Source organism: Coenobita brevimanus, chromosome 98 (genome assembly GCF_032717465.1).
Source record: "Coenobita brevimanus isolate Jiangsu-jjx chromosome 98, ASM3271746v2, whole genome shotgun sequence".
Lineage (NCBI taxonomy): Eukaryota > Metazoa > Arthropoda > Malacostraca > Decapoda > Coenobitidae > Coenobita > Coenobita brevimanus.
The window spans coordinates 10503912-10521064 of record NC_137051.1 but is presented as its reverse complement, the minus strand read 5'-3'; the positions used below and the strand labels follow the sequence as shown (position 1 = coordinate 10521064).

General features: G+C 41.2%; 2 protein-coding genes across 2 annotated transcripts in view; one reads left to right on the top strand and one right to left on the bottom strand.

Moving 5' to 3' along the window:
• Positions 1 to 17153, bottom strand: part of Cpsf160 (cleavage and polyadenylation specificity factor subunit 1) — a 265363-nt gene that overhangs the window by 102054 nt on the left and 146156 nt on the right. The gene's annotated exons all lie outside the window — the stretch shown is intronic.
• LOC145414141 (uncharacterized) lies at positions 12806 to 15606 on the top strand. Its single transcript, XM_080283710.1, has 3 exons — positions 12806 to 12935; positions 13461 to 13552; positions 14858 to 15606. The coding sequence occupies exons 1-3, from the start codon at positions 12806 to 12808 to the stop codon at positions 15428 to 15430; spliced, it is 795 nt and encodes a 264-aa protein (XP_080139836.1). The 3' UTR covers positions 15431 to 15606.

Genomic DNA, 17153 nt, shown 5'->3' with positions numbered 1-17153 from the left:
CAAAATAATAACATCATGGTCAAAGTGCACAGACCCTACTTAGCAAACAAGCTAACAAACAATAAGCCAGCACTAACAGCATAAAGTTAATACCTTGTTTCAAAACAGGATGACAGAATATAATACTGTATGACAAAGGAAAGTAAGGTATACAATGCTGTACAGTATAATTTATAACATACAGTGCAGCTTAGTACAGTATATAATTATATAAGACACTGTATTAATACTATTATCCATATCTAAATGTCTGCAATGGTACCAAAAAAAGTCAAATTAATTTCTTGGGGGTTGGTAGTTACATGATTTTACAGATGATAAATTACACATAACTTACCTGTATCACTGTTCTGCATTTTAAAGTTAAGAAGTGTACAGTAATTAAGCTACCTATCTGTAATATGCTCTACATACAAAGAACTAACAGCTCTATTTAATCAAGATTTAACAAAAAATACCTGAGTTACCCCCAGTAATGAAAACGGGTATGTAGGAGTGTGTGCCAAGAGGGAAGGGGGAATGTAAAAATAGCCAAGAGAGGGTACGACAATGTCCTCCTCCTTTCCCTACCTCAAAACAAAAACATCAACTTCCTCTTTCCTGATTTCTGGTGAGCCTAGCTGCAATAGTTGTGAAGATAAATGTGTGTCAAGTTTCAGTTATGCTAAAAAGTATATGAAACTAATTTTGTACCATATGTGATAATCCAAGCATATACTGTATATGAATTATGTTACCCAGGTTAAATCAATCTAACCACTGTTACCTAAACATATCAACACTAATCACACATCAATGTGTTGAATCAATATCTTCACCAAAAATGCACTGTGTACAGTGCCTCAAAAAAGTATCAGAACAACTATGTGGTAAACAAACTGAAAAACCAATGATGTGATCCAAAAACACACCTGAGGTGAACGTATGATTTCAAAACTATCTGCCCCTAAGTACGGATACTGTCTTGAGGCACTGTACAATGCATTTCCACTTATAAGGACTGAATATTTGAAATGATCAAAGATGTTAAATGATACAATGCCAAATCTGAACCATACTAAGGAGACTGATAACAATGTATATCACACTGTATGAACATCATGTATGAAAAAGTATATATAATGAGGAGTGTATGGACACACTAGATTTGCTTTTCAGGCACAGATCCTCTAATCAGGAATTGGAGGGATTGTCTTTTAGTGAAGACAGGAAACCATTTTGGAAACATGTGCAAAAATTAAGAAATAAGTGTGGAGAAAAGGCATGAAAATGTGGGTAATGATAGTGGGAAATTGCTAACGAACTGAGAAACATGGATGCAGCAAACACTGTGACAAAATGATGAATGGGAATGACAACAGCAGAGCAATGGAATACATGGCTGGTTCTGGTGGTTCAGAGAAAATGAATGTGATGCCTGAGAATGTGAAAATGGCAGAAGTGAATAATGTTGTGAAGAGGTTGAACAATGAGTGGAAAGGTGCTAACAAGTAGGGTCCAGGAGAGTGGGTGCTGAAGATACCAAAGCACGATGGCCTGAACCTAAGGGGTCACAAAGCCAGCCACGTACTTACCAATAAAGAAGTAAAAATTCTTCAAACATACATATCTGGTAATGTAGAAATGAATAATCTTTTCACACGCTTCACAAGGAACAGATTACAGTATTATGCCAGAACTAATGAGATGTGAATTTTGTTAAATTTGATAAATTTTGATTCCCATTTATAATTAGCCATATACTGTACAGGCCAAGATGTAGAGGAAAGGTGTATGAAGAATGGGGAGGGAACATCATTGTTTGTTTTCAAGGGAGGTAGGTAACTATGGCAAACAGTAGGGCTGAAGTGTTGGGAGCCTGCTGAAGAACTGTACTGCATCAGATCATATCGTTTAAAAAGGTTCCTTGCTTGCATGCATTGGCCTTGGTCACCTAATGGCAGCTCTCAATGCTGTTCATCTCTGGCAGCCTCCCTATTCAGTTCCTTATCCCTGAGTTCACACTCTATGACCTCATCCCAGGCCTTTTCTGGTCTGCCTCTCACAACCCAACCCTTGACATTCACACCTCTCACCCTCCATACCCAAATGTCATCATCCATCCTCTCAACACACCCTAAACATCTCAATCTACCCCTCCTAATCGCGACACCAATACATTCCAGTTCAGTCCTTCCTTCCTCTCAACTTTTCATTCATAACCCTAGGGCCCCCCCAGGCCTCGCATTCATGGACGCACTACACATTCATCTAATCACTGTCATTTCTGTAAATTTGAGCCTATGAATATCCTCCTCCTTTACTGTCCAAGCCTCAATACCATACAACATCTCACTCCAACCAGGATCTTGCAACACTGGGGGCTTAGCCAAGCTCAGAAATCTAGATTTTCACCAGATTTTAAAATTATTTTAGTGTAAAATGAATATAAGATGTGTACTGTGCTCTACCAAAAGGTTCCGGTCAGGTGCTTTGGTTAACATTTGATACAGGAAATAAAAATAATACATGTACAATCTGAGTTGTGACAAAACTGTGTTAACTCTGTGTCTTGTCCATTTGACACTCTCCTCTTCACCTCTCCAGGAGCTCTTTTGGTGTCTCATCTGTCTGTCACACTCATCTCCTCCGCTTTCTCCTCCTGTTCTCTCCTCTTCTCTCCTGTCCTGCTCATAAAAAGGATGCAATCAGCATATGCCAAGCAACATCTAACCAAATCTCTCATTTCTGATGTGATGCTTGGATCATAAACACATGTTCTTTATCAATCTATTTTATACATAGACTTTACATATTCAAATTTTTTTCTAGGGAGGAAGGATCAGGGTGTGATGTCTTGATTTTAGTTGGGCAAATGTGTCAATCACTTTGTCATAATCAAGACTTCCAACCAACTCTCTCTCAAATGACAACAATGCCAGATCATTGAGCCTATCCTGGCCCATGGTGCACCTAAGCAAAGTACGTAGTTGGTGAAGAGCAGTAAATGATCGCTCACAACTGCAGCTACTGACTGGGATGGTATGGGCCACCTGTAAGATCGTCTTCAGTGATGGGAACATCATGGGATCAAGGAGCCTGAACACACTCAGGATGTCTGGGATGGCTTCTGACCCCTTCCTGCTCATAAAAGCTTTTTGCCACCATGACCTCTTCTGGGACTAGTTGGATGTTGTATTGCAAAGCTAGTTTCTCTAAGGACAGCATGCACAGGAAGGTTTTAGAGGCTGAGTCACATGCTTGGATGCCAATCATGACTTCTCTCCCAACACTAGAAAAATTATTCTCCAGCTCATTGGTCATTCGATCGATGCAAGGGTTGAAAAGTCTCTGCCTGAGATGTTCTGAATCATTATGCAGGTCTGATCTGGAAACACAGGTCACCTCCACAACAAAGTCATCCATCTTCTTCTGTTTCCTTCTCGGACCAAAAGAAGACTCCTGGATATTGTTCCTCGTACATGCTGCCTTTGTCATGGCACAGACCTCTTCAGCCACCTATGCAGTTCGCTGGCTAACCAGGGCTTTCACGGACTGCACTTTTGTAGCGTACTGCCTGTGTGAAGTCGATGGTTTCTTTCTGAAGAACCTTGTGAAGCCCTTCAGTGATGCCAAGCAACTTTCTGAACACAACCAACAGACAGACCACAGGGAGTTCGGATAATTTTGCATGCAGATCTAACGCTGTTGGTGTCCTGATCTTCTGAAGAGATTTCATGACAAAAGGAAAATTCTTCAGGAGCGCATTAACAAAGGACAACTGACATGACCATTGGGTGTTAGATATAGGTACAAGCTCTCTCTGCTCAGTGTGGAGCTCTTTCTGAATGGCAGCAAACTGGTCATGGTTTACTAGAAACACTGAAAAATGAGTAGAGGTTTTCAAGCAGAGAGAAAAAATAACTGGCTTCAGGAACGACCTTTCAGGTGTGGCAAAGGACCAGGTTTAGGTCGTGCATAGCAATGCACATAGCCTCTGGATGTTTTTCCTGGAAACAAACTTGCACCCCGCAAATAGATCCACTCATCACTGCTGCACCGTCATACGTTTGGGTGACAACTTCTGGTCAGCAATGTTGTTGGACACAAGAATCTGCTCGACTGTATTTGTGATCACTTCTGTACCTTAGCCATCCAGTTTCTTCAATCAAACGAAACTTTCCTTGATGTTACCTTCTGGTGGAACATAGTGCAATCATACAGCGAGCTGTTCTGTGTGGCCATCCTTGGCTTCGTCTGCCATTACTGAAACATGTTTGATTCTTTTACTTCTTGGATAATCTGTGCCATGACCTCTGTGGAACAACATCTGATTAATTCATATTGAGAATAAGATGAGACGTATGTACAATTGGCAGGAGCTTTGTATCTCCGCAGGAAAGGGTTGAACTTTGCAGCAGTTGCATGCATTAATGGAAGTTCCCTTGGTTGGGGCTGTCATCCGTTTCACTATGGCCACTAACAGAAATGCCCTGTTTGGCTAGAAAGACAGTAACCAAAATAATGCAGCAAAAATACTCCCTTCTTTCACTGATCTCAGCTACACTAGCAGTTTGTAGCTGCTCAGCTACATCACCATGAACTTTGCTTGCTTTATAGCTCATCCATCCCAACATGGAGGCCTTGTGTAATGAAGTCTTCTCATGGTCCCTAAATGACTCCAGAGCCCTCTTCCAGTTGCTGTAGCCAATAGAGGCAAGACCATCTTTCTTTTGCCTACACCACTGCTTGCTGAATAGTCTGCAGCAGAAGCAGAAGGCTTCCAGAATTTTGGCTGACTGAATACTCTAGCCAGTTATAAGTGTCATACTAGCTCCTCCAAAAGGACCTCTCCTGAAGTCCAAATTGTTTGGAAGGAAATTGGATATCTTTTACCTGCTTTGGACCTGTATCTGGGCTTCCTAAATCTGTCTCATTAGAGCCCTCTCCTTTTTTTACCTCATCTTTCCTCCCTGGCTCATCTGTGAAGCAGCAGTAAATGACATGTTTTAAGCCTTTACTTTTATCTACCCACAACAAAACTCACAACAACTCTATCAACTGTTTCATTTGCTCTATGATTTACCTAGTTAACATTTTTTTCCTTTTATTTTTACTATCTATCTATCTATCTATTGCCAGACGCCTCAATCCCGTTTGGGGTGGCCACAAACAAATCGCCTCCAAGTCGCCCTGTCCCCCGCCATTTCACTGCCCTGCTCCCAACTCACACCCCCCTCTCTCATATACCTCTCCACCCCATCCCTCCATCTCATCCTCGGCCTCCCCCTCCCTCTTTCCCCCTCCACCTCACTCACATACACTCTCTTCGTCAGTCTTTCACCCTCCATCCTCTCCACATGGCCAAACCACCTCAGTGTGTTTCTCATAACGCTTCCTATCACATCCACATTCACACCACAACGCTCCTTTATATCCTCATTCGTCAGCCTGTTTCTCCACGTGACTCCACAGGCTCCTCTTAAATAACTCATTTCCACTGCTCTCACTCTTGACTTGTGTCCTTCCAACAATGTCCAAGCTTCACTTCCGTACGTTAGAGTTGGTATCACAATACTGTCATGCAGTAACTTTTTCACTTCCATACTCACTTCCCTGTTTCTTATCACTGCTTTCAAGGAACCAGCAACCTTTCTTCCCTGCTGTACCCTTTCAAGCACTTCACCCTCCAAACCTCCATCCTTACTCATCACACTACCCAAATACTTAAACGTACTCACATTTTCCAATTCCTCACCATCTAAACTCGCCGTACATTCACTAACTTCACCTCTTTCAAAGACCATTACTTTACTCTTCCCTACGTTCACCTTTAGGTTCCGTTTCTTACACACTCTCTCAAACTCATCCACCAAGCCTTGCAGCTCCCCTTCGTCTTCACTCAACAACACAGTATCATCTGCAAACAACAGTACAGGGAGTTTCCAAACACTATCCTCTCTCACCAGGGCCACTCCAACATCCACTACCCTACCTTGTACCTCTTTTATTACCCCATCCATGTACAGATTGAACAACCATGGAGACATGACACATCCCTGTTTCAAACCAACTTTCAAAGAGAAAAATTCACTTAGTTCACCATCCACACGCACTGCAGCCTTCGCACCATCGTACATACTCTTCACAGCATTCAACAACTTCCCATCTACTCCATATATTCTTAACACTTTCCACAATCCTTGTCTATCCACCCTGTCATATGCTTTCTCCAAATCCATGAAAGCCGCATACAACTTCTTTCCCTTCTCTAGAAACTTTTCCACTAAAGATCTAAGAATGAATATCTGATCTACACAACCTCTTCCCTTCCTAAAGCCTCCCTGTTCTTCTCCAACTAATTTCTCTGTTCTTTCTCTAACTCTGTCTATAAGTATCCTACCATACACTTTTCCTATTATACTAAGAAGACAAATGCCCCTATGATTACCACACACTTCTTTTTCCCCTTTTCCTTTGTACAAGGGAATAATTATACCTGACTTCCAATCCTCTGGGACTCTACCTTCCTCCCAGGCCAATCTGCACATCTTCCACATCCATTCTACTACTATCTCTCCCCCATGCATCAGCATTTCACCACACACTCCATCAATTCCTGAGGCTTTCCCCGATTTAACTTTCTTCATTGCTTCCACAACTTCTGTCCTACTGATTTCTTCCTGTCTTCTCACCTCCCTCCTTCTCCCAGCCATTCCCAAGCCACTTATATTCGCATTACTTCCATCCTCTACGTTCAACAATTCCTTAAAATGTTCTCTCCATCTGCTCACTTTTTCTCCCTTCTCCACTAGTAATCTACCATTTTTATCTTTCACTCCCCTGCTAACTTCACTTCCACCCTGTCTTACTCTTTTCACTTCTCTCCAGAACATTTTCTTACAGTCCCTCCACTTTACACTCAAATTCCTTCCAAATTCCTCATCCACTCTCTTCTTACTCTCTCTTACTAATCTTTTCACCTCTCTCTTCCTTTCCACATATAACTCTCTCTTCCGCCTCTCAACTTCTTCCACGCCCCTACTTCTCACCCATTCATTGTATGCTTTCTTCTTTTGTGCCACAGCCTGTTTCACCTCTTCAGTCCACCACGCTGTTCCTTGCACCCCCTCCGCCTTCTCTTCCTTCCACACACCACATCACATGCTGCACATATTTCTTCTGTAAATATCTTACACACACCTTCCACGTCTCCCATCTGCTCCAATTCATATTTGCCCAATCGTTCCTCCACTTCTCTCTTATACTCTGCCTTTTTCTCATCCTCTTGTAACCTTTCCACTCTCCTTGCAACTACTCCTTCCTCTCGTCTTTCCCCTTCTTCTATCCCTCCATCTCACTTGCATCCTAATTCTGGCCACCACTAAGTAGTGGTCAGAAAGTCCACTCCCCCAACCTCTATACACTCTTGCATCCTTTACACATCTTCGCATCCTTTCATCCACACACACATAATCAATCATTGCCTTCCTTTCATTCAGTTCACCACCCACCCTTCTCATCACTCGCCATGTATACCTGTGGATCATTTTATGCCTGAAGAGGGTATTGGCTATCACCAACCCCCTCCCAGCACAAATGTCCACTAACGCACTCCCATTCTCATCTATCTCGGCAGGCACACCCCACTCACCAACTATTCCATCCACCTTCACATTACCAACTTTACCATTCATATCACCAATCAAAAACACTCTCTCATTCCTTCCAAACTTTTCCATGCACATTTCCACATTTGTCCAGAACTCTTCTCTCACTCTTCTAGCACGATCTTGTGTTGGCGCATACACACACACAATCGCCCACATTTGTATTCCAACTTTCAACTTTACCCACACAATCCTTGACCCAACTGATCCATACTGTCTTATGCTCTTCTTCCATCTTTTACTCACAACTATACACACTCCTTCCTTTGCCCTCTCATTCTCATAAACTCCTGCACATATACCCCATCCATACTCCCATTCTCTCACACTTTCTCCTCTCCATTTTGTTTCAGTTATTCCACATACATCCACTTTCGCACCCTCAAGCACCTGGACAATCTCTCTCTCTTTCACCTCATCATTCGCTCCTCTTACATTCCATGTACTCATTACCAAGTCCTTTGTCCGGTCCTGGGTCGTCAACGTTTGGTCCGTCCTTGTCCGAGGCTTCTTGTTTGTTTTTTTAGTTAGTTGTTTTCCGGGGAGGGGCACTAACCCTCCGCCAACCCTTTTAGTCGCCTTTTACGACAAGCAGGGATACTGGGGGAGTATTCTTGATCTTACATTAGACTACATTTGATTTATTTCACACCTATTATGCCATGTGTTTAATTTAATCATCACCTTGTCTTTTATGACTTTCATTTATATCCCTTTTATTCGCCAATATGAAATGTATTGAGCAGAATTTTAGTTATTAAATGTGATGCGCTAAACAAATAAATGTATTAATATTATTAATTGCTTATTGCTTTGTAAATATTAATATTACAATATCACAGTCAGTCCAAGCTAGGCCCCCCCCCCACACACACACTAACTAACTAACTAGTCACCTTTGAATGGCACTGTTGGCACACTAATGTGTATGGGGAAATCATACAAAACACACTTAAATAATGGGTCAATTTTTTTTCTTCTAATTAATTAAAAGTGGCACTGACTGAGTAAACTTTTTTTCCAGTAGGAAGATGGAGAAATTTACTTTGTAAATAATGTTAATATTACATTACCACAGTGAGTCCAGGCTAGTTAGACCAGTAGTTCTGAAACTGGTGTGCCTTGGAATTATTCTTATTTGATGACTGATTTACATAGCTATAATCAGAAGTGTGCATTAAATATTTGGTGTGCCTTGCGTGACAAAAACGTTTGAGAACCACTGAGCTAGACTGGCTACTGACTAGCTGGCAAAAGAGTCCTCTCCTTCACCAACCTGAGCTTGTAGACAATGTAGAGGCAGCGGTAATCTCCTGTCCTGAATCATCTGCTGCTACAGCAACAGCAGGAAGTAACTCTTTCTCTGCCTCCTCTAGCCTTGCAAGCTGTACCTCACTGCCTTGATCCCCTTTCTTTTTGAAAAAGCTTCTTATATTCATAGCCTCACGTCTTGCTAGCTACCACCACATGTCAACAAGCCCTGCAACCTGTGCGCTCTGCTCTATCTCTCTCTCTCTCTCTCTTGCCCACACATGCATGCATGGGCTGGCACCACTGCATGACTGATGGCCGATTGGCTAGTGGCCGTGAATACATGACAGGAACGAACATGAACCGGACAGGATCAAACCGAATGTTTTCCTTATGAGATCTATCAATTCTACTACTAACAACAAGAATTAAAATTTTGTGTTGGTCCCGGCCGGATCTACTCCTATTTATTGGGGTGGGGGGGGAAGCTATACGAGATCTGAGGCTATTCATAAAACATTTGGGGCTATAGCCCCCAATGCCCAGGCCAAACTATGCCAATGCTCTTAACAAATGCTGCACACAATGATTCTTTAGCATGGGGGAAGACCCCTCTCAATGTTAAGAGAGGCAACCACTCCTTACCGCAGCCACAGAGCCAGCTCTGGCCCCACCTCCAGCACATAACACGTCTCCCAAATAAAACTCCTCCACACACTCGAGAGACTCTCCAGCACGATCAGTTCTTTCATGCCTGACAATCTCTACGTGCTCTCCCCGACACACTGCACACATGATATAATTTTATTTCGCAGCCTACCTCTAATACTAAAGCCGCAGCGCACGACTCTGAGGTTATTATTATCGTACGCTGGCAACCTACCTGATTTCGTATCATATTACACATGAATCATATTATTGTACATGAATATAATATACACGAACACAGTATACACAAATCACATGCGTATCATATTATACATGTGATCAGATGTACTGTTGATGGGTAGGTTGCCAGGGCACAATAAAGACAACCTCAGAGTCCTGCGCCACGACTACAGTACATCTCATATGCACCCACATATCACAAACACTGAACAATATTGAGTTACTTCCCACTCCCTTGTGACAAACTGCACATGGCCAAACTCCCTCTGCTTTGACAGTACCACCAACAGCCCTAGATATCATTACTTTTGTTATATCTGCATTTACTCTTAAACCTTGTGTCCCATTCCATCTCCCCACTTCCTGAATCTTCCCTCTACCTCCTTTTCATTCTCTGCAATCAACACCAGGTCATTACTATACAACATCTCCCATGGGAGACCATTTCTGAAGAACCATGAGAGAGCTTCAAGCACCATGATAAACAATAAGGGGCTCAAGACTGATCCCCTGATGCAGGCCAACATTCATGGAAAACTCGTCATTCAAATCTCCATTCACTCTCACCAGGGTGCGAGCACCCACATACATAGCCATAAGCTCTTTATAAAGCCACTCCTCAATCCCAAACTTTCTCATTGCTCACTTCACCACCTCTTTATAGACTCTTTCAGAGGCCTTTTCCACATCAATAAAAACACAGTACGGCTCCTTTTTCTTTCCCATATATTTTTCCTGAAGTTGTTGGACAATGAATATGGCAGCAGTGGTTCCTCTGTCATAAACCCAAACTGCATCTCATAAATTTCCACTTTTCCTTATCATACCTTCTGAGACTGTCTCCATTATCTATATCACTGAGTAAGGATCTTTTATGCCTCTATAATACAGTATTCTCTTTCCACAGCATCATCCTTCCCCTCATTCACAGTTTTACAATCACACTCTTCAGCCAGTCATCTGCGACAACACACTCATAAATAACCATATCAGCAACTAAACTAACTTGTAAGAGGTCTGTTCAGAAAGTATCTGACCTTAGGCTCTAAAGAAAATAAAAAAAATAAACAGATAACTTGTTGAGTTAGGACCCTTATTCGTCTCAAAGTAGGCCCCTTCTGACACATGTAACCCAGTGTTCTTTCCATTGCCTGAAACATGTTTCAAAGTCAGTTTTCAGTATCTCCTGCAGGTGCTTCATCACATTTGTCATCTCTTCTACTGTCTCAAATTGGGAATCCTTCAGTGGAGTTTTGAGTCTGGAGAATAACCAAAGGTCACACAGAGCCAAGTCTGGTGAGCAGAGAGACTGTTGGACCTATAGAATGTTGTCCTTGGCCTAAAATTCCAGAATCAGTTGAGAAGAATGGGCAGGGACGTTGTCTTGGTGCAGCTTCAAATTTGCCGCTTTCCAAAGGTCTGGTCTCTTCCGCCGAACTGTGTCATGAAAATGACAGATAACGTTGAGGCAGTAATGTCTGTTGACAGTCTGACCTTCTGGTGTGTATTCACGATGCACAACACCACAGTAGTCGGAAAAAATCATCAACATGCATTTCAACCTGCTTCAGACCTCTCATGCTTTTTTTTTTGGCTGAGGCGACTCTGCATGTTTCCACTGGGATGACTGTACTTTGGTTTGTGGGTCATACCCATACACCCAAATCTCATCTCCAGTGATAACAGTCTTCAGTTAGTTTGGATTGTGATTTGCACACTCCAACATATCTTGAGCAACATTCAAATGAGAGAAGAGATCATGACGAATGCGATGAAGCATCCGCGAGAGATACCAAAAACCAACTTTGATACAATATGAATATGAGAAAAATGTTAAGAAACATTAAATAAATGGATCATCAGCCTGAAAAATCTTCATCTTATCCTCTACCAAATACTTTTTCTTCTTCACACCGACTTGATACTCAAGACATTCTTTTCTCTTCTTGCCTCCATCCTTTGAACTTCCCGGTATTACACAGTCACCACTATTAACTGGTTCTCCAATGAATGAAGAGAAAACCATAATAAGTACAGGCATAGCACACGAGAACAACAGCTGAACGAGAAAAAAAAAAAAAATGTTACTGTGACTGCGATCACTACCTAAGCATCCCACACACAGTCTCACAGCTGGTGGGAACTGTGAAAACAACATGGTGGACAACAGCTGACGATCGCCTTGCCCACTGGTGCCCCATATATTGAAGCAAAAAAAAAAATTCTTGATCGTGAGACATAAGTTCTTGGAAATTTTGGGCTTTTCTGCGAAAGGTAAATTCACGAACCCAAATCACGCGAAACATAGTTCACTGTACACGCTATTACAAGTATTCCACCTATATTTTGAATAAACATACTTTATACTGCTCAATAAATACTTTAGCCTATATGAACAGGAAATCTCAAACACCATGATCTGATTGTTACAATGGGGCCTACCAGTCCATTCATATCCCTAAAGTTATGATGTAAACATACACAGTAGTGCCACATCTAGCAAAATGCATCAGCCACTGTACCAGTTATCAGTGCTGGTAATTGTACCTAGTAACAAATTAAATATTCTTCTTTACTGTGCACTTCTAATCACTTTCTATTATAGCATATGTGTGTTTCTGTTACTTATCATAACAGTATGTATAGTGTGTTAAAATTGCCATAATTGAGACAATCTGGGTTTGAGCTTAGGGTGCCTGGTACCAATTAGGATAAATCCCAGAATCTGTGTGTTCGAAATTACACAAATTCATTATCATGAGCCATGTTTGGTACCAATTATGCATAAATACCAGGGAATCACTGTATTTTATTTCTCTATGCCATTCATTATTCATCAACAAAGCAACTCCTTTACATTTCCCACACTCACTCATAGCTAACATTACACACTTCACACCCTTACAGTAATACACATGAGATTCTTTCATCTTGATTTAACACAATGTCATCGCAGTGCAGCTTGCATTCTTGAATACACCACTCTATCCCTCTTTTCAAATACCAACAAGATCACAATGGGGGACAATGAAGTGGAACACCTGATGACAAGAGAGTGTGGCATCAAGACCTTTGTGCATGAGATCCTGCCATTGCCATCTTGTACACCACTGCAGAGAGGTACTACACCAGTACTCTGTGATACAGGTAAGTTACAATGGTAGATGCTAAAATGAGTTGAGTACCACTATCATTCATTATCAACAGAATCAATTCTAACTGGGCATCACATCACAAAGACACTAAATAAACTAGACTACAAATCAGAGCTAACCATTAAGTTAGCAATTTCTTAATATGAAAAATGAGTGTTACCAATGAATCACAGTGCAGCATATATAGTTATTCCCCAATTTACGAACTTAACTGGGACTGAGAGCTGCTCTGAGCCTCGAAAGCTTCACACAATGAAATTCACTAATGCTTGTAGCCAAATATGTACAAATCATTGGTGATCATTATGCATACATGTATAAACTGGAATACCATCACTGTATCATTTGCTCGAAGTTAAATCTTATCATTATTATTAACAGCATCTTAACCTGTACAGTACTGCATGAAGTATTTTGTATGTCACTTAAAAAAATATCTCAATAAAAGATTTTCACTGAAAGTTTATAGTTCCAAAAGGATTGTAGGAAGGAGAGCAACTATATTCCATCTTTTCAGGGACTGATGATTCTGCACTGGAAAACTTTTGCTTAAAGCGAAAATCATCCTTCATTCAGAACGACTGTGAATCTGATGACTCAGAGAGTGAGGTATGTCGCAGTTATGGTATGCACGCTGAAAAGCACCTTGAACTTACATATTCAGCAATGAAACTGTTTTATCAAGTAACTCTAAACAGATACCTGGTAGCTCGTGGTCGAAGGCAACAGATGGAGTGACAGTTATGTGCTTTGTGTACACTAGTCTTAATCTCTAAGAAGCAGCAAAAGGATTTTGATCATGTGCTCCCATCAAGGGAGAAGGCCTGCCACCTATCCTTTAATGCTCTGAACTACATTAGCTATGCAACAGGCTCCTAGATCTAACATGATGTACAGTAAACCCTCAATATAACGAACTAACTGAGGGGAGTGGTGTGTCACTATATCTGAAAGTTCACTATATATGAGGGGTCAGTTTTTCTGAGGGATTACCGAACTCAGTTCGCTATATTAAGGGAGTCGTTCGGTCCAATGTGCTCAAACATAGCCTAAACTAACTCTATGAAGTTTTTCATGGAGAACTCAATGGTTTATGAAGTTGTACATGTAAATACAATTCTGCATGAAGTTGTACATATAAATACTATCTATCTATTTATTGCCAGACGCCATAATCCCGTAAGAGGTGACCATTTGACTTTGAGTTATTGGTTTTATGGGTAGGGGCACTAACCCTCCACCAACCCACTTGTTGACAAGTAGGAGCATGTATGGGTTGGTTATATGGTTACCACCCAGCATTGTAAATGGTTTCTTGGCTTACAGGAAACAATTTGGCTTGTCACTCAATGTAAAGCCACCTGTAAAGGAAAGAAGAGCAATAAGAAGTGACAGAAAAGATGGGAGATATAGGAAGAGAGGAGGGCAGGCACAGAAAAAGAATGATAAAGGCTAAGGGAGACAATACCTATAATAAGAATATAGTATAATGTAGTACTGTTACAGTACATTTACTGTGCCAGGAAGAGATGCTGTAGTCACCATGGGCTGATTCCCGAACTGCCCCCTCATTTAGCGACCTTTGTTCACAAAATCCAGGGGAAGTTCGGTCATGATTTGGCCATTCATTATATCCGAAATTTGCAATACCGGGGTTTGTTATATTGAGGGTTTAATGTATTACTAGACTCACCGTTACCATTCTCACTTTTAATATTACAATACGAAGCACTAAACTTCAGTAAAGGATGCCATATTGGTTGATCTATTGGAGATAAAGAATAATTCAGGGAACTTCAGTGCAGTAGCTACTCAAAACATGTCATCATGAATATGATACTGATCAGCACTAAAATCACTGCCTAAAATGAAAATGCACTTAATTTCATAATAATATTACTGTTTCACTTCCAGATTCAACCTTCCCATAAGAGACAGCGTATCACTGTGTCAGCAATGAGACAACTGTTTGAAAAATTCAGTCTCAATGATCCAGAAGAAACAACAGACTCTTCTTCCAAACTTAAAAGTTCTTCAGAGATGGCACTGAATGAAAAGGATACAGATACTTACACAACACAAAAACAAAGTGCAAGTAATCACACACTTGGCCCAGATAAGGAAAGCCTGGAACCTACAGACAAAAATCTCACAAGTACTTCTGAAATAAACATTTTAACTGACAGGGAACAGCCAGTAAAACGAATCAACCAGTCAGACACTAGTGATACCCAGAACAGGAAATGCCAGAAAGCAGTAGAAAATATTAAAGACAGTGAAGATGAAAAACACACTGTAAGCAAAGAAGAGGCCACAACAACCAAGAAGACAGTGAAACCCAACAAAAGACAGGCAGATGTAAATGACAGTGACTCAGAAATAAGTGGAGAAAATTCCAACAAAGTCAAACGTACAAGGAGGTTGAGAAGGGGACTAAGACTCTGCACTAATATTACCTGCTATATAGAACAGGTTCTTTACAACTAACCCAGAAGAGAATAAAACTGTATGCTATTGAGCTGGTGGGATAAAATGCAGGTGCAAGCACTGTATACAGTATAAGAATTCATAAACTATATTCGGATAGCTTCTCTACCCAAAGGCAGGTGAAAAACTATTTTGAGGGAATAAATTAACAAAACCTTAGCTGGAAGAAGAAAAAGTGGTAATGAGGTGTGAGAGAAAAGTGAGGCAGAAAATGAGTGATGTGCTTGTGTGCACGTGTGTGTGGGGGGGGGGGGGGGGGGGAGCAGCTGATCAAGCATAAGCAGACCATTTCATGTTACATAATTTTTCCCATGTTGATTTATTGAAAGCAATGATAAGAAATTGGGAAGTGAGCATGGAAGTGAAAAAGTTATTGAATGATAGCACAGTATAAAGTATGGAAATGCAGTCTGAACCTTGCTGGAAGAACACAAGTCAAGATTGACACCAGTGGAGATGAATTATCTGAGAGGAGCATGTGCAGTTACATGGAGAGACAGACTGATATATGAGGAAGTGAAGGATCATTGTGGTATGGATGTGGATTGACAGAAAGTGTTAGCAGTAATACAATGAAGTGGTAAGGCCATGTGGAATGGATGGAGGGTGAAAGAATGATGAGGAGATTGTATGTCAGTAAGGTGAAGGGGGAGAAAGGGAGGGGAAGACCAAGGGTGAGATGGAGGGATGGAGTGGAGAAGTATATGAAAGAGGGGGCAAAAGTTGGAGGGATGGCACTGAAATGGCAGGGGACAGGGAGACATGGAGGCAATTTCTTTGTGGACATCCCTTATGGGATTGAGGCATCTGGCTATAGATACTTACACTAACTGATTTAAAACCATCTATTTTAACCCCTAGGATATGCATTTCAATCGACAGAACTTCCCTGAAAACCTGTATATGGAGCTGATTTTTCAACTCTTACAGAAGTAAAAAGTTTTACGCCCAAGGTTTAGAGCTAGAATTTACACACCTTATGCTGCTAACCAGAGCATTTCAGACCAACTGGTTCATGAGCTATAGCCTGTCAAAGTTGAAAAAAGTTACCCTTCCAGGCGAGGAAACTCCAGTTTTCTATGTGCTCCCACCCTATCTCACCCTCATTCCTCCCCTCCCATTACCTTCCTCACCCACTCCCATTACCCCCCCCTCTCTTCCTCCCCTCCCCCCCTCTATCACCCTTCAGAATTTTCCAGCTCATTTCCCCCCCCCCCAACCAAAAGCATGCAAAATAATTTTGTCAGTGTTCCTCACTCACTCCCAACACCCTCCTACCCCAACACTTCTCCCCTCCTCACCTTCCCTACCCCCATCCCCTTCCCTCATAGCTGTGTAGCTGTCAAAATAAAAATGAAATTGAGCCAAAGCATGCAAAACCTTTTTGTGGTGTTACACATTCCACCATCCCCTCTCCTCTTCCCCCCCATCCCATACCCTTAGAGCTGTCAAATCAAGTAACTGTAAGAATTTCAAGGCAAAAAAAAAAAAAAGCTAAAGCATGCAAAATAATTATAATGGTGAAAGAGAATGACAAACATACAAATACACAATTTATTATTATAAAAAACAAACATTACTAACATTTACGTGAAACATTATGGTATATTCACAGAGATGAACTTACCATAAATACAAGAAAAACACACATTCTGTTTCATGCATTGGTGTACGCAATTACACAAACAATAATCTGGTACTGAATGAAAACACGCGACATGAA